The 18625-nt window shown below is 41.6% G+C and overlaps 1 protein-coding gene across 8 annotated transcripts in view; it reads left to right on the forward strand.

Moving 5' to 3' along the window:
• The window catches only part of WIPF1 (WAS/WASL interacting protein family member 1), a 115751-nt gene that overhangs the window by 80994 nt on the left and 16132 nt on the right, over positions 1 to 18625 (forward strand). For 5 of the 8 annotated variants that reach the window (XM_032637531.1, XM_032637534.1, XM_032637527.1 and 2 more), the window contains 2 exons: positions 9266 to 9354; positions 13803 to 13932. In XM_032637531.1, the coding sequence (XP_032493422.1) occupies positions 9304 to 9354; positions 13803 to 13932 (181 nt within the window). In that variant the 5' untranslated portion in view covers positions 9266 to 9303. Of the gene's footprint in view, positions 1 to 6182; positions 6280 to 8163; positions 8251 to 9265; positions 9355 to 13802; positions 13933 to 18625 lie in introns of all 8 variants that reach the window. The other 3 variants (XM_032637530.1, XM_032637529.1, XM_032637535.1) reach the window with 2 other exon arrangements.

The raw sequence follows: 18625 nt of genomic DNA on the forward strand, positions 1-18625 counted from the left end.
TTTCAGGAGAATTTTTCCTGACCACTGGGCAAGCTTGGATCCACAGGAATTTTTTCTGCCATTTAAAATGGGGGTTTATGTCAGTAACTGTATCCTTTCGGTGGATGGTGCAATTGTCCACATGACTGCCTTTGAATTGTCACTTTGGCCGACAACAGTAAGTGCTTTTCAAGCAAAAGGAGCCACTGGAAGCTTCAAAGGAAAGTACCGTGGAGCTAAGCTCTTGCCAGTCTGTTGCTACAAACCTGTTACTTAAGTTCAGATCCCAAACCATTTCTAAGCAGAGTCTTTTAGGACAGTTTGTCTTTTAGAATCATTCTGTTCAACATCCTAACAGTGCGATGCACTATTGCTAATCAAATTCTGCAGCATTCATTGTAACTAGTTACATTTAATATGATTGATATTTTGACATAAAATAATTGTAATTTTCGTATTTCAAACGGTGTACCCAGAGATCTACAGAGCAGGATTAAGGAAACTTTTTTGTATCCAAAAAAATGCTTTTTTTTTTTCCTTTGGGGCATATATGAAAAAGCAACTTGACTTATATTCCTTTTACCCCATGGAGAAATATAAAATAAAGCTTTAAAAAGTTAAGAGGGCACAACTTTGGTCAATAAGTATAAGTTCTTTTAAATAATTCAGTGGCATAACTAGTGTATACAGTAGAAAACAGACAAGTGTTAAAACGAAGAAAAGACTATAGGAGGGTTCTAATTAAGAAAAGTAGGACAGCTTGGTAGAGAGAAAGATAGTGGGAGAGCAGGATAAAGAATAAGACAGGATAGTGAGAGAGGAAGATGAGAAGCCTGAAAAAGATTTTGAGGTCCATTAGTGTGGAAACCATACCCTTACTAGTCACTTGGGCTGTGGGTCTAGCATTATGTGTTAACTTCATAAAGTTACGTTGCTTCTGAACTGGAACATCATTTAGTCGAAATTCTCCTTTTATAGTCTAAAGAGGTTAAATGATTTATCTAAAATCATAGGTTGTTTTCTGATGCTCTTTGAAAAGTTCACCTGTTGGTTAATTGCTCACAGCTCTTCAATTACTCTAATATCTAAACTTTTAAGGATTACACATACTCTGAATGAACTGCAGTATTCAGAGACCTTCCCATGGTGAAGAATTTTCCCTGGGGTCCAGCAGCAATTTCACTCTGATCGTTGATGAAATCAAATTCTAGATCTTCCCTATAGGCTGGAAGTTCCCCAACCTGTGCTAAAAATGTAAGAGGAAGTGAGCTACCTAATTCCTGGACCTTTCAAGTTTTACGCACTTTTGAAGTCTGCTTAACATTTCATGAACACGTCATTTTCGTTGGGAGTTTCTGGCTATTTAAATTGTGATTCGTTCCTGCTTTAAGGTTTGACTCATTTTTGTTTTTCCAAATTGTCATACATTTACTTATTGTTGAAAAGAGCATTTCCGCTGGACTATCAAATACCTCTCTGTCTGTATTTTGCAACCCTGAGTCCTGAAAATTAAAACTGAAAAAAAGAATACTAGAATAAGTAATGCCTTAGTTAGTGTGTTTTTCTGAGAAATTTAAAGTGCACTTTACATGCACCTCCCTTTGCCATTCATTTGTAATGCAGAAGTTTGCATGGGTGTGCACATGTAGGCTACATCATCAGCTCGTGGTTTCTCTTTCTCATGGTTAAAAAAAGGAAAAGACAGTGTTTATTGAGCGCTCACTGTATGTTAGGCTCTTGGCTTTTGCTTATTTTTTTTTTTTTAAATGGTAATACTTATTTAGCACTTGCCTCATTTAACTTTTTTTTTTTTTTTTTTTTTTTTTTTGCGGTACGCGGGCCTCTCACCGTTGTGGCCTCTCCCGTTGCGGAGCACAGGCTCCGGACGCGCAGGCTCAGCAGCCATGGCTCACGGGCCCAGCCGCTCCACGGCATGTGGGATCTTCCCGGACCGGGGCACGAACCCGCGTCCCCCGCATCAGCAGGCAGACTCTCAACCACTGCGCCACCAGGGAAGCCCCTCATTTAACTCTTGAATAGTCCTGTTGAGTCGGTACCCTTCTCGCCATTTTATTATGGGAACTGGACTTAGGCTAAGCAGCTTGCCCAAGGCCAGTAACAACTAACTGTAATTTCAAGAGCTTTTTTCGTTAGTACAGTTAGGAGGCCCCAAGATGTCCTCTCCTAATCACGAGAATCTGGGATTGTACAAATGCTTTGTTTTAAATGTCACAGCCACAGTAAATATCTTTAAGTGAATAATCTCAGGTAAGACCATTTCCTTTCTAAGTCTTCTGACCTTTTCAGAAGTAAATGTGGTGACTCTTCTGCTTATATTATAAGGCTACACGTTCAATGGTTAAATGAATAAAATATGTTGAGTTTGTTAACCTATATGCTGTGAGTATGTGTGCATGAGTGTGTGTGTGTATGTGTGTGTGTGTGTGTGTGTGTGTGTGTGTGTGTGTGTAGTGGAGAACAGGGAGGGGCAGATCTTAATCCTCCGGTAAAACTAAATGTGGTGCTGAGGATTTAGGGAAACGTAGTTTTGAGATTTGAGGCCCTTAAAGAGAGTACTAAAAAAAAAACAACCACCAGTACTTGTTAGAGATGGGAAGTTGTGGGAGGCAAATTGGTACTTTTTAGTTAAGTGGATAAAGTAGAAAAGATTTCTCTTCCCTTTCCCATAGTTAAACAAGGACAAGTAGGTGGGTCATTCAACTTACCTTCATTTTCTCATTTTTTGAGAGGGTTTAGCTGTCTATGAATTTGCACTAATTTTTCAATTAAACATGTAGGACAGTGTATTAAAAAATAATTTTACTTCATAGCAACCTTTATTTCCCCAGCAGTTACTCTTACAATAAAATTGTGGGTTTGTGTCCAAGCTCCCCTCTAATCGTAATGACATCGTAGATGCTTCAAAATGTCTTCTCTGAAAAATACCCCCTACTCCCCAAATCATCCAACTCTTTATCTAAAAGAAGTGTTTCTGAAATAGCCAGGGACCCTCCAAGTACAGCAGAGATACAAACCCTTACCATTGAGAAGACAGCCCGTAAGCAGAATTCACTTAAGCTATTGCCTTAAATGATGATCAACGGAGAAAAGAGCAAGTACATTTTGAGAAATGAGGGGTCCTGTGTACAGCCCAGATTGAGAAAAACAATGATCATGAACTAGGTGAGGCAGTTGCTTTGCTTATAAAGGAAAGCTTGTTTCTCTTCTCTACCTTTGGCTTCTTCTTGGGTTGAGCAGCCTTTTCTGCTTCTCCTCTTGCATTGATTGCCTCATTGCCTTCAGCCCTCTGGAGCTTGGACTGAGGAGAGGAAGAGTCACAATAATAGAAACAAACTTTATGCAAATGTATTAAAGTTGCTAAAATGGCCAAAAACGACATGCCGGGCTTGGGGGTGGGGCACTGAGCTGTTGCACTGGGCCTGGTATCAGAAAATAGAAACTACGGGCAACTGCAGCTGTGAAAAGACTGCTAAAGAAACAGGATGGCTGTGGTTTGCTGTGAGCATCAGTTTTCCTGTTGAGCATTTTTACAGGAAGTTGAAGAACAAAGCCAACTTCATCTTAATTAGTTCTGATGGTTTGCAGATTTTAAACACATCCAACTAAGTTTGTCTCTTGGAGGAGTTTCTAAAGAATAGAACCCAAAATAATGAGTAGGAATCCCCAAACTACCAGTGTTAGCAGCAATTTGAGTTTTTGCTAAATGATTTTATTTTAACGGTATAACTTGGAGTAGATTCATTACCTTTATAATGAATGCCTTTGCAATCTTTTTTTTATGGCTGCAATAACTCGATATGAATTTAAGGGCCTTTCCTTATTAAAACACTGTCGAGTTGTATGTATTATAAATTTCCTTCTGTTAATATTTATTGGTCAAACAGTTGTGCATGTGTGTATTTATATAGATACAAAGAGGTATGTGTGTGTTTGTGTATAAAAGCTGGAAAAATATACATCAAAAAGTTAACAAGAATTATCTCTGGGTATTATCAACCCCAACCCTTTTTCACCTAATATTTAATTATTATCAAATGCTTCCTTCAATGGTTAAATACAACTGTCGTGTTTTATTTTCATCTTTGTATTTTTATATTGTTTATAATTTTCTAAATGAATATATGCTACTTTTGGAAGCAGAAAAAAAATTCTCAAAAATCTAACCTGAAGACGCCAAGAGCACAGAAGAAATATATACATGAAAAGGAGTTAAGAGCATTATATATAAAGTAAAATATCAAGGAATATAAATAAAAATAAGATAGAGAATAGAAAGTAATGAGGACAAGAGAACATTGAACGTTAGGATCTTTTCAGTTGTATTATTTCTATTATGTCCTTTCCCCAACACACACACACACAGTGATGAATTCAACCTTTTCTGAACAAAAAGTTTACTTTTCTCCCATTCATTTTAGGTAGAATAGTATTTAAGGGTGACTTTTGGCAAGATTTGCATAGCAAAATGCTTTATATTTTTGAATGGTCCAAAATTGTGATAAAACATAACTGGATAAACCTGCTTCTTATCTTCTCTGCTAGAACTTGGCCGATTCACACCCACGTCTTCAGGATTAGAGGCCGGCCTTCTGAGGATTATTTCATTGGACAGTGCTGGAAATCTCTCCCCTCTTCCTGTCATTCTATAGTGTGGGCCTCACATGACATAATCTAGAATGAATTTGACATTGGTTGGAAGAAACTAAGAAACAGTTTATTTAAATAACTTGCCAGTTCTCTTGATCATTTTACATTCAGAGATAATTCTGCTTTCTTAGATGAGCATATTGAAGAAGAAGGCATAAGTTTCCTGGGGCAACTCTGGACTGAACTCTGGGCTCTGACTGAGTGTCTAGTTGTCCATGCTGTTGGGGGAATACGTCACAGTAGGGTGGGGAGCAATTCACTCTTTCTCACAAGGTGTTCCCCATAACCAGTACTACACATTTAGCAGATGGCTCGGGGCCACCAGCTACCCTGGTTGATCTAGGGTCAGTGTGTGATGCTGTCCACTGTCCAGCATCATTAAACCATGATGCTGACCTACTAGAAGTGTAGTAAAACCAACAAAATCATCCATGTCTCTCACAGCACTAGGAAATTCCAGAATTTCTAAATATTGATGTATATTGTGTGCATATATGTACGTGTGTGTAGGTGACAAAGAAGAGCCAATTAGTGGATTTTTAAAATTTATTAATTTATTTATTTATGGCTGTGTTGGGTCTTTGTTTCTGTGTGAGGGCTTTCTCTAGTTGTGGCAAGCGGGGGCCACTCTTCATCGCGGTGCGTGGGCCTCTCACTTATCGCGGCCTCTCCTGTTGCGGAGCACAGGCTCCAGACGCGCAGGCTCAGTAGTTGTGGCTCACGGGCCCAGTTGCTCCGCGGCATGTGGGATCTTCGCAGACCAGGGCTCGAACCCGTGTCCCCTGCATTGGCAGGCAGATTCTCAACCACTGCACCACCAGGGAAGCCCCAATTAGTGGATTTTTGAAGTCATTTATGTAAAATATTCTACTCTGTTCTCTCAACCCAAAGAATCAATTCCATTATGAAAGGTTTATTGGTAGATCCCTCCCCTCATCTCAATAGTTTCCACCAAAAATTTGTTGATTTTTTTAGGGATTCAGTTATTAAATAAAACTTTGGTAATCACTCACGTTCCCTAGGGTTCAGGTTTTTTTAAATATATGTTTTATCTATTTATTTATCTATCTACCTATTTATTTATTTATTTAGGCTGTGTTGGGTCTTAGTTGAGGCATGTGGGCTGTTCATTGTGGCACGTCGATTTTCTCTTCTCTAGTTGTGGCATGTGGGCTCCAGGGCATGTGGGTTCTGTAGTTTGTGGCATGTGGGTTCCAGTTGAGGCAGGGGAGCTCAGTAGTTGTGGCATGCGGGCTTAGTTGGCCCGCAGCATGTGGGATCTTAGTTCCCCTACCAGTGATCGAACCCACGTCCCCTGCATTGGAAGGCAGGTTCTTTACCACTGGACCACCAGGGAAGTCCCCCCTCAGATTGACTTTTAATTTCTTTAATGTATGACAGAGAATCCAGAGATAGTTTGGGTGAGAAATCAATTGATGGATTTTATTCAAAAGCTATTATCTTATAATTTTCACTGTGGAGAGCAGACATGATAGATAACGTGTATTGTTAAAACTGTGTTTATCATTTGCTAGGGCTGCCATATCAAAGTACCACAGACTGGGTGGCTCGAACAGCAGAATTTTGTTATCTCACATTTCTGGGGGTCGGAAGTCAAAGATCAAGGTGTCGGTAAGAGCGCCCATCCGCAGATCCTCTCCCCGTTGTTTATCGGAGGGGGCGGGGCGGGGGCAGGCCCAGCCTCTGTGCTCCAGAGGTTTATTTATAAGTCAGTTAATGCACAGAGAGAGCCATAATAGCAACGACAGAAAACTGTAAAATACTTAGATTAAAGAGGCCTTACAGGGTGGCAGTCCCCTGAGAGTGTCCCTGTTCCATCATCTGGCCCCTAAGGCGTACAGAAGTTCAATTTTATCTTTGCAGCCAGACTTGTTTATGAGAACCAAACCCGTAAGAGGTTCCCAGTAGCTGATCAGAATCCACTTCTTCCTCAGTATTAGGATTAACAGGATGGCAGGTTAGCTGGTGAGTGTAGAACCTGACACAATGGAGTGTTGAGGGGCCTTTCACCCACTGAGCACGTGGACAGTCTGTCCCATGGAGCCCATCTCTCGGGCCCTCTGGGTGGACCCGGCCACCCCTTACTTGGTTAGCTCCCTCCTCAGCTGTTTAGACCATTGCTTTGGCCATAGCAGCTCTGACAGTTAGTTGGGCCTGAATCCCGTTTCAGATCCCCGTCCTTCCTCCTGGTCCTAGGACACAACCCTGAGGCTTCTGGAGGTGCCCCTGCAGCTGGAGCACCCCCTTCATAGGCCTCCAAACACAGGCCCCCCAGCCCTCCTTATTACACTGCCCGCGTAGCCCCACGGGGGACCGATTGGTGTCACCCAGAAAAGACCAATGTAAGGAACAGATTTTAAAAGAACCCCTGTCTGAGACAGGCTCTTATTGAAAACCGGATTCTGACCGAGTTTATAGGTGAGCTGCAGTACTAGTTAGCCCTTTACCGGCCTAAAAATGCTTATCTAAGAAGAGCAGGGATCAAAAGGACTTGATGTGAATGAGTTTCGCGGGTCTTTTAGCGAGTTATTAATTTCTCTGAGTCCCAGCGTCTTCCTCTGTAAAATGAGCGGAATTATGCTAGTTTGCAGTGTGGTCATAAGTATTCAAGACGACAGAAATAAAGTGCCCTTTATCATCCAATTGACTGTTAATAGATGAGAGCAGCTCTTGCTGCTCTAGAGTTTTTAAAATTTCATTTTCTAGATGGCACTCAGAATAGAACTGTCAGAAGCTCTCTTGATTCCTGTCTTCCAGTAGCTTTGACAAGTTTGGCCATGTCCTCCTAGCTTTTCCATTCCATTACTGTCACAGAAAGCAAGCCATCCAGCAAAACTTCTATAGAAAGTAACAGCTGACCCTTGAACGATGCGGGGGTTAGGGGCACCGACCCTCTGCACGCAGTCAGCCCTCTGTATCCACGGGTCCTCTGCACCCAGATTCCGCATCCTCGGATTCAACTACCCATGGATGGTATAGTAGTACTATAATGTTTACTATTGAAAACAATCCACATCTAAGTGGACCCGTTGTTCAAGGGTCATCTGTATTTGTTTCAAGGTATAAGTTTTCCACGTTAACTTTCAGTGGTTGAACTAAGTTAATACTTAAAATTGTTTTTTCTTTTGGCCATGCCACGTGACTTGTGGGGTCTTGGTTTCCCGACCAGGGATCGAACCTGGGCCCCCGGCAGTGGAAGTGCAGAGTCCTAACCACTGGAACCCCAGGGAATTCCCTAATACTTTAAATTCTAAGAGGTTGTTTTCTGCAATTAAGAGACTATTGAAAATAAAAGATAATTCTGAGGTTTGAAATTCAGGACACATGTTCCACAGAAACAATGTTATTCAGGTGGTCAGTGTTCCAGGCTGCTCACTTGGTTTAAGGCTCTACCACCAGGCTTCTCAAATGCATGTGAATCACCCAGGGATCTTGTGAAAATGCTGAAACAAATGCAGTGCAGGCAGAGGGACTGAGATTTGATGTTTCTAACAGCTCTGGGTGATGCCCCGCTGCCAATCCGGGAGCGCTGCTGATCCAGGAGTGGCAAGATCTGGGTGGGAGAAGCTGGTATACGGAGGGGTGAGTACGTGGGTGAGGGCTGCAGCCTGGGGCTTCTGCTTAGACCCAGGGATGGGACTCCGAGGACTAGGGGAAAGGGAGACAGGGTTCATTGCTGGCACAACTCTGGGGGCACGTCCTCGCCGTTGTTTCTTCAGCCCCTGATGTTTGCCAGGCTGCCCCCTTCGCCGCTGCTACCCACCAGGGCTTCCCTGCGCTGTCTCACCGCCACGGAGTCTGGCCTTTCCTTTGTCCCCAGAGCAATCAGACTCTGCAGAAAGCCTTTCTAAGGAAGCCTATTAGTAGTAAACAGCCCAGAGTCAGAGGTTTGATTCCTCCTCTCTTTTTTCACCTCTTTTTTCCCACTTGGATCCTGTAAGGAAATGCCAAGTAGCATAGAGGTAGGAATCCAGCCTCCTTGCCCATCTTATCTTCCCGTATTCCCATCTCCTTTCCCCAGAGGACTGTAAGAGCTTTGAGGGCAAGTATAGAAATATAGATTCATCTTTGCATTCCTGGGTGCTACCCAGACCTAGACAAATGTCAGGAATCTCAGAGAAGAAAAGCAGCGGAGTGGAGAAGAAACGTCAGGAATGTTGGAGAAGAAAAGCGCGGGCACGGAGTGGGCGGGGAGAACGGGAGGGCTGCGCCATGGAGATGAGGGAAGAGGAGCCACTTGAACATCGAACTTGGCCAGGATACGTTTCTAGCCGTTTCCTAATAACCTCCCAGCTTACTCGGGCGGCAGGCCAGGGTCCTTCCCCCAACCTGCTTTGGTGGTGGTGGGATTGAGCAGCAGGAGGCACTGAGTTTTGCTTCCAGTATCTCCAGGCACTTTGGCTGAGAAGCCTTCCCCGCTGACCTCCTTCCAGAATAGTAACATCCTAGCCATGCCATAAAGCAATTCCACCTCTTATAAAAGGTGGGCTTCGTGAATAGCTGCCACTTTGACGGGAAAGCGGGAAGGAAGATTAGGATGGAGTATTACTAAGAAGTCTAATACGTGATGGTGCTTTGTTTCTTTTTGTTTTTACAGATTTGTCAGCCAGACTGCTGAAAGCGTAACTATCCAGGATGCCCGTACCGCCCCCTCCAGCACCCCCGCCACCGCCCACGTTTTCTCTGGTGAGTGATTCTCCCCATCCATGGCCCACGCACGAAGCAAGCTAAACAAACTTGAACCTGGCACACGTGTATTTGTTTTCAGTGTATTCACATTCTGGCTTAAATATGAATGATACGGTAAGCTTTCCAGGTGCTGGAGTAAATAAGCCAGAGCCTGAGATGCAGCAGATAACAATACGAAAATGTTTTGTAGTCTATGGTCTTATGTGATGCATAGGACACGCATGGAATGTGGATTAGTTAGGTTTCCTCTGCCTCGTCCATCAAGGAGACACGTCCTGTTCATTTGAACATGCTGGCCCAAGATGGTTGGCAGGAGCGGTTCTGCCCAGCCTGCACTGTTTTCAGCTTCTAGCCTTTAACATCTGGGCAGGATAGTCCAGAGACCCAGTCTGCCTGTCTGAAAATGCATCCATTAAAGTGTCCTCCAGACTCACTTTCTTTTTCTCTGCCTTTCGCCATCTTTCTTCCCACTCTGTTTTTGACAAATAACCCCCATCTTCCACTCCTCCCCCCCCCCCCCACTTACTTCGCCCTTTAAATCCATCCTCGCAGTTCCATGTGTACTTTCCTAAGGAATTTCTTCTCTGGGCTCATCCTGGCCCCCTGATGGACCCATCCTCAGAAGTTAGTGCACCCTCTTCCAGGAAGCCGGCAGCCCTCCCTGCAGTGATACGGAAGGTCTCCCAGATGCACCCCCCCCCCCCCCCCCCCCCCAGTATGTGAGGCCTTCGCTGCTAAGGAGCCTCCCTGTGATGGGCCTTCACTTTTCACTTGAGGAAACTGGAGCTCAGAGAGGAAAAGTCTCTTGCCTAGGCTTCCATGGTACACATTTTTTATAACCCAGCTAAGGCTGGAACCTAGTTGGAAGAAGAGACCATTGATTAGCTCATTGCTATTCCAAGTGTGATCCTCCAACTCCTGGATAGAGTCCCCAAAAAATAAGTACAGAAATTTAGAGTAAGCGCTTAGAAACACTTAAAGCAATCTGATAGTGGTGTTATGTCTATTGTTTCTAAGATTGTATTTTGTGTGTCTTTTTTAAACTGATTCATTTTTCTAATAAGTCATTGTTATTTTACAAAATATCGGTCCCTGACGGATTGGAATTTTTTTTCTTAAAAATTCGTCCTTCCCGGGCTTCCCTGGTGGTGCAGTGGTTGGGAGTCCGCCTGCCGATTCAGGGGACACGGGTTCGTGCCCCTGTCCGGGGGGATCCCACATGCCGCAGAGCGGCTGGGCTCGTGAGCCATGGCCGCTGAGCCTGCGCGTCCGGAGCCTGTGCTCCGCAACGGGAGAGGCCACGGCAGTGAGAGGCCCGCGTACCCCAAAAAAAAAAAAAAAAAAAAAAAAAAAAATTTGTCCTTCCCTTAGATAAGTTTGAAAAGCTGTGATCTGGCTAACATAGAAGGACTAGTTTATATTTACCCAAAAGTATAGGTTCTGCACCACCGCTGAGTCATATGTGCCTTGATTTTTTTTTTTTTTAATTTTAATGCTTGTGTTTAATATGTATTCTAGCAGTGGTTTTGTTTTTGTTTTTTTTTTTTGTACGCGGGCCTCTCACTGTTGTGGCCTCTCCTGTTGGCGGAGCACAGGCTCCGGACGCGCAGGCTCAGCGCCCATGGCTCACGAGCCGAGCCGCTCTGCGGCATGTGGGATCCTCCCGGACCGGGGCACGAACCCATGTCTGCTGCATCGGCAGGCGGACTCTCAACCACTGCGCCACCAGGGAAGCCCCAATATGTATTCTAAAAGTTATAACTGGCACACCCAGGGTTTAATAGTGAGTTAATTTAAAAGAAATGTTCACTGAGAAATAGTATAGTAAATAATATAGTGAATTAACTTAATGAAAAATATTAAATAATAACACAGGTAGCATGAGAAGATGACAAAAGTCACAAAAGTTGTACCAGAATGGTTGAAGTTTGGGACACCCTGGTTTATCCTATCCACTCATTTCTATCCATTATTACCTGACTAAAAGCAAGATCCTAGAGAGACAGGATCTAGAGATGAGAAAAGGGAAATGTTGGTGGCCATCGTAGGACACCATCCAGTGGAACAGCACAGTCAAGAGATAAGTCAGCACCCAAGGAGGTCAGGTGTCAAAATAAATTTTGAGGCAGAACAGGAGGCCAGGGAGGGTTGCTGATCCAAAACCATAAAGAGAACCAACGTGGACATGGCACTTAACCTCTAGACGCCTCAGGTTTTTTCATCCTTAAAACGAAGACAACAGGTAATTCAAAAAGCTCTTTCTAAGATGTCCAAGGCATGTTGTTAAGTTATAAAAACAAGTTTCAGAGCAATAGACGATGATCCCATTAGCAAAAGCGAACTGTATATGCAAAGAGCCTTTCTGGAACTGACTGCCAAGAAGCTCTTAACAGGCTTGCTTCAGAGGAGGGTTGGAGGCCAGTGGGGAAAGGGCATTTTATTTATTAATTTTTTTTCAACTGAGATATAATTGACATATAACATTGTATAAATTTAAGGTGGATAGCACATTGATTTGATACATTTATGTATTATAATTACCACCATAGTTTTAGCTAATGCCTCTATCACATCACATAATTATCATTTCTTTTTTGTGGTGAGAACATCTAAGTTCTGGTCTCTTAACAGCTTTGAAGTATATAATACAGCATTGTTAACTATAATCACTATGCTGTACATTAGATTTCCAGAACTTATTCATGTTTTAGTTGCAAGTTTGTACCCTTTAACACCTCCCCATTTCCGGGGAAGGGCATTCTAGACCCCGCGTTTATCCTTCTGTCAGGTTATAGGGAAGGCTCCGGAGTCAGGCTGCCAGGCTTTGAATCCGAGCTCCTCCTCTTACCAGCTGGGTAACTGGGTTGATGATTTAACTTCCCTGTGCCTCAGTTTCCTTGACTCTAAAATGAAAGTCATGACTCACAGGGTTGATGAATTAGTATACTTAAAATGCTAAAAACGGTGCCTGACCCATAGTAAAAGCTATATAAATGTTAGCTGTTATTATCGTGAGCAAGTACTACTTTGTAATTTAATTAAGACCCTTTCAGTTTCATACACAGAGATTCTGTTTAGCCTGCTTCAGGGTTTTTCTTAGCTCTCCCTCTGCCTCTAATAAATAGCTGGGTCAGGTATCAAGCTAAACTTGCCCAGGTTTACTCCTTGTAGCCCTTGCTGGCATCTGTGAAATCAGAGCCTTTCAGAAGGGCTGGGGCGAGCCTCAAAGGACTCTCACGGCTGCCAGAAGTACCACTGGGTTTGGGGAAGACGACTCTCCCCAGGACCAGGCCAGACCAAGCCAGTTTCCAAGTGTGACAGACACAGGTACACGCCTACTTCCGAGTCCATTTGCTGGCGTCTTAGTGTTCCCACTCCCTAAAAGAACCCTGAAAAAACAAAATCCCAATTTCACAGTAAGAATCTTTCCCAGGAATTCTGAAATTATAGAAAATACCCAAAGGTTTTATTTATTTTTTTATTTTTTGGCTGCTCATCGCAGCTTGTGGGATCTTAGTTCCCCGACCAGGGATCAACCCCACACCCCTGCAGTAGAAGCACGGAGTCTTGACCACTGGACCGCCAGGGAAGTCCCCCCAAAGGTTTTAAAGCAGCACCATTGTCAGCTGTGCAGTCTCTGTGGGCTAAGCTTTCAAAGGGATTAGGGAACTATGTTCAATATCCTGTAATAAACCATAATGGAAAAGAATTTAAAAATAAAAAAAAATTTTAAAGGGATTAAACATCAGGAACACCTTAGCCCAGAGGAACATGAAGGGAGTTGGGGGGTAATGGAAATGTTATATATCTTGATTGTGGCGGTGGCTACACGATTGTATATGTTTGTCAGAATTCACAGGACTGTACACTAAAAGGGTGATTTGACTATTTGTAAATTATACCTCCAATCTGCCTTAAATTAAAAAGAAAAAAATCTCTTGTCAGTGTAACCAGAGGGAATTATTTTCTAAAATTTTGCTGGATTAAAAAAAAATACAGCTGACCCTTTTTGATAAAGACAATTTTCCTCTTGCACCAGGTTAGTTCCAAAAGACAAGAAAGAGATGTTCTTCAGAGAACATTCTAGAGGATGAAGCCTCACAGTATCCTGCAAATTCCTCTCAGACTTAAAATTCCCTTCTCGTTTCTAGCTATCCAGCCCTTGCTCTGTTGGTTACGGCCAGATTGTGGTCTGAATTTTCAGAGACTTTTATCAGGGAGTGACTCTTCCTGCATTAAAAATGAATGTAATGTATTGCTGCATCTGCTCCCAAATGTCTGGGTCTTAAAAAGAGTGACATCGGGTCTAAAACTTGTAGAGAATTTACAGCCTATTGCCAAGAATCTTAATAACAAGCTCCCGATGCGCTAGCTGTCCCCACCGAGTGTTGTACTACATGATTTTAATTCAAAAGATGAATACGAGTTTGCCTGTTTCCTTTCAGGCCAATACAGAAAAGCCTACCTTGAGTAAGTCAGAGCAGGCTGGGAGAAATGCTCTTCTCTCCGACATCAACAAAGGGAAGAAACTAAAGAAGACAGTCACCAATGACAGAAGTGCACCGATATTGGACAGTAAGTGAAAAAAGTTATTTTCCATGGAGATAAATGGTTTATGACCTAACAATCAACTCTACTCTTCCCACCAAAAAAAAAAATTTTTTTTTTTTTTTTTGGTTAACAACAGCTGCAAAGCTAGCAGAATAAGGGACTGTATCACTCATTGTAGGCCATGGCTCTGGCTTGGGTTCCCTCTAATGCTGCAGGAAGCCAGTATAATAATTCTTTGTCCAAGACACACACAGCAGCAATTCTCTGAATTATTCACAACTCTTTACAGCACTTTCTGGAAATTAACCCTTTGCTCATCTTACCACAGAGCAAAAGGCAGCATGAAATATGGAAAGAGCCCTAGTCTTGGAATCAAAGGATGTAGGTTCGAGCCCTGACCATCTCCAACCCTTTGTCTTCATTTGTAAAATGGAGAATAATACCTGTTCTACTACCCTCACAAGTTTGTTGTGAGCATCAAATGAGACAATGCTTCTGAAAGTGTTTTGTTGCCTGGAATGTATAATTCAAGTGTAGTTATGATTATTAGGGGGTTAGAGAGAGAGGAAATGAGATCACAGCTTTGCTTATTGACCCATCATAAATCTGAGATACTTTCTGGAACAAGGCAGGGTATGTGTAAACAAACAAGTACCCACCATACAGGTGGGTACTTGTTAACATTTACAACAGAATGAAACATTACAGATGGCTAGAATCTACCGGAAGTTAATTATTGGGCCTCAAGACTATCATCTCACACTCCTCACACATTTCCACTGCCAGCCAGATGTGCCCAGAATTCATCCTCAACCACAGATGCCACTTGGACTCAACAGGAATTAGACTGTCCTAAACTCACCAGAGGGAGTTTGGAGACAAGTGAATAACAATGTAGGATTTTAGCCAAGTGGAGGAATTTCTAGGAAAAGTGCCTAACGAGTAGAAGAGAAAGATCAGCGTTAGGGTGAGAACATTGGTGAGGGAGGAAGGTGGAAAAGAGGAAGACCAAGACAAAGGCCTTTGAGTTTTGCTCTGTTACCAGGCAAGGTGGTGCAGATGGAATGCACCACACCTCAGTGGAACTAGAGGGTCTTTGACTTTTGACGAAGTCTTACCTCTGGGTCAGAATGCCCACAAAATGGTGTGGTTATTGTATAGTCAATTGCTTAGTTTTCCTGATCTGTGTCACAAGGTTCTCCCTGGGGTTGCCCAGCCCAGTCGCTTCTTTCTGGGGAGCTCTGGTCCAATAGCCATTGAATCGTGGTGCCTGGGATGGGGCCAGAGGAACTCCACAAACTGCCAACCTCTAGACCAGAGCCCAGTGGTTCTCTCCACTACGAGAGGGAGCCTAGGCTCTGGAGAATTCCCTAGATGTTGAAGGAGAATGGACAGTCTGGGGCCTAGTCCTGAATCCACTAGTGGAAGTTCATTATATTCTTCAAGATACACTTCTCTCATTAAATGGAAAAGAGTGTTAGTTCTCCCTCCCATCTGCTCAGTGATGTTTAAGAATGCACTTTGCCTTGTGGACACCAGATGCAACCCAATGCATGCCCTTGTTGTCCATGAACTTAACTGGACGCTAACACTGTTGTTAGAAGCTCTTTGCAAGTGGCAAAGTCCATCCATGATTTTGTATTTGTTTGCAGGTGAAACCTCCCTGGGTTCTATGTCAAAATGTTGACCATGGTTATGCAGGATATAACTCTTGAGGTCAGCTTTGTCCTCCAATTTAATTGTTTGCAGAGTGACCTAGAGCCAGTTAGCTGTCCTCAACTAGTGTAGCTTCTCTATCGGAAAGCTGTACAACTGTTGCAAGTTAAGAACACTAGTGGACGATGTCTGATAGAACAAGTTCATCGATCTCTTTGAATGTTCAATACCAGGTAAAGGTGTCCTATGAAATGCAGTATTGCAGAATGCATCGTTCATCAACCAATAACGTTTTAATGTCAAGGGCATTATTAATATTATTGGCAATAATTTAAATGAGTAAAACTTTTAAATTTTGTATGGAAGCAATTTTGCATGCACTTCCAGAAATTGTTATTCTAATTTGATATATCGTACTAGGCAAAGTAATTCTTGTGAGTTCGGTATCAGATTGTTTCTTCTATCAGCAGAGTTCCCATAAGTATCCCAGAAAGTTCCACACCTAGAAAAGATACAGAGCTGACACAGACTTATGATCAATCTAACCCAGAAAAAAAGAAAACACAAATGAATAAATAGAGCTCAGAAAGCAGATTAAATAAAAGATTCAAAGCAGATTTTCTAAAATTAAGGATGCTACAATGAAGTTATTCTTAAAGAATTTAACTTTTTAAGAAAAGTACAAATTTACCAAAAATCATTCATGAAGCTTCAGTGAGCAAGGAAAAAGTTGAAAACTTTATCAAATTACTTTTTCTCTAAAAAGCTTTAGAGCCAGATGATTTTATCAGAAAATTATTTCAGATTTTAAGAAACAACAAATTCGGAGCCTGTGCTCTGCAACGGGGAGAGGCCACAACAGTGAGAGGCCCGCGTACAGCAAAAAAAAAAAAAAAAAAAAAGTGTAAGAAACAACAAATTCAAATGCTATATAAATCATTCCTAAATGCAGGAAGACATGGAAAGCTATCTGTTAGGTATAATGAGATTGGCATGATCTTAATATCAAAACATGACAAAGGCAGCATATATACAGAAAGAAAGCTGGTGTATCAGTGTCTCAGGGGACATGTGGCAATGCCTGGAGGCATTTTTATTTATCACAACTTGGTGAGGGAGGGTTCCTACTGACACCTAGTGGGTAGAGGCCAGGGATGCTGTAAACATTCTACAGGGAACAAGATGGTCACCCACAACAAAGAATTATCTGACCCCAAATGTCCGTAGTTCCAAGGCTAAGAAACCCTACTATAGACCACTTATGATCACAGACGAGAGGATACTAACTAAAAATCCAAAAACTCTAATTCAATAGTATGTTAAAAAAATAATTCACCAAATCCAGAGTTTGTCTCATTTTTAATGTTAGAAAGTCTGTATATCCATCATATCAAATAAGGAAAACCATATAATGATCTCAGTAGATCCTGGATAGGCATTTGATAAAATTCCATGCCATAAGAAAGTCTTAAAAACCCAGAGTGGAAGGATCCTTGCTAACCACGAATACTTAGAAAAAAAAGTTATTTCAAACCAACAGTCAGTATGTAACTTGGGGGTTTCCCTGGTGGTGCAGTGGTTAAGAATCCGCCTGCCAATGCAGGGGACACGAAGTCGAGCCCTGATCCAGGAAGACCCCACATGCCGCCGAACAACTAAGCCCGTGCGCCACAACTACTGAGCCTGTGCTCTAGAGCCTGTGCTCCACAACAAGAGAAGCCACCCCAATGAGAAGCCCGTGCACCACAATGAAGAGTAGCCCCCGCTCGCCACAACTAGAGAAAGCCCGCACACAGCAACAAAGACCCAATGCAGCCAAAAATAAACAAATAAATTTATTTTTTAAAAAATGTAACTTTGAAACATTAGAGGCATTCTCATTAAAATCAAAACATGATTTCCTTTATTTTTAAAATACTAATAACGTTAATAATTTATGTTTAAGATAAATATATAAATGTATATTCTTTATAATTATTTTAAAATAAATTGTCTTTAAATTAATAAAACATTAATAACTTACACTGTTATGGAAGCTCAGTCATCAAAGTAATTTCTTATATAAAACAGAAATAAGATACACAACTCTTAGAAAAGAAGGCATACACCTTACCTTTATTATTTGCAGAGCATTTGTCTACTAGAAAATCCAAGGTAAAAAATAAATTTTAATTCTGAAAATGCAGGAAAGTGATTTATTAGACATCAAATGAAATTTCCTGATGCCAATAATAACCAAGTCCAAAATATAGTAGGAAAAACATTCCTTTCATAATTTCAGCAAACAAAAATGTATTTGAAGTGACTCTAAAAGAACTATGGGTGACCCACATCATGAAAATTACAAAACTTTACTGAATAAATCAGAAGACGTGGGAAAATATACCATGTTTCCATAAAGTCTAAATATCATGAAAGTGTCAGTTCTCCCAGATTAATTTGTAGATCTCGTGTAATACTAAAGACTCAACAAGGTTTTCCAGGGGTAGAACTTTAAACAGGACTTAACCTCATAAAACATATATACATACATAAATTGTTAAGAGACAATTTTTTAAAGAGGGTATAATCATGGCTCTAATACAGATATAAAATAAACATATATCAAAGATTTTATTTAGCTCATTAATTAATGAGGGAACTAATATAATGTTATCGATTCAAAGGAGAATTCGAAGCACCACACATATGTAGGCAGGTGAGTGTTGAAATGAATTTACAGATAGGTGCAAAACAGGTCAATCAATTGCATGACACTGAACACAACCAACATGCATTTCTATGGACAAATATCATTTGCATTATTATCAGTTTTGTACAATTTAATAGAGTTGCAGACTAGCTCAAAGGCAATGGGAAATAACCCAGAAGGCTAGACTGGATACTTAGTAATCTTCTTCTTTCTTCTTCTTCCTTTTTTTTCTTGTTTGCCTATTTTGAAATCTTTCACAGTTTTTTGGCAACAAATGCAAAATAAAACAAAATCTTTGCATCGTCTCAAGTTGCAAAGAATTTTTAAAATGTTAAAGTCTACTGTTGGGTTTTATGATATTAAAAAATT

This window comes from Phocoena sinus, chromosome 7 (genome assembly GCF_008692025.1).
Source record: "Phocoena sinus isolate mPhoSin1 chromosome 7, mPhoSin1.pri, whole genome shotgun sequence".
NCBI lineage: Eukaryota > Metazoa > Chordata > Mammalia > Artiodactyla > Phocoenidae > Phocoena > Phocoena sinus.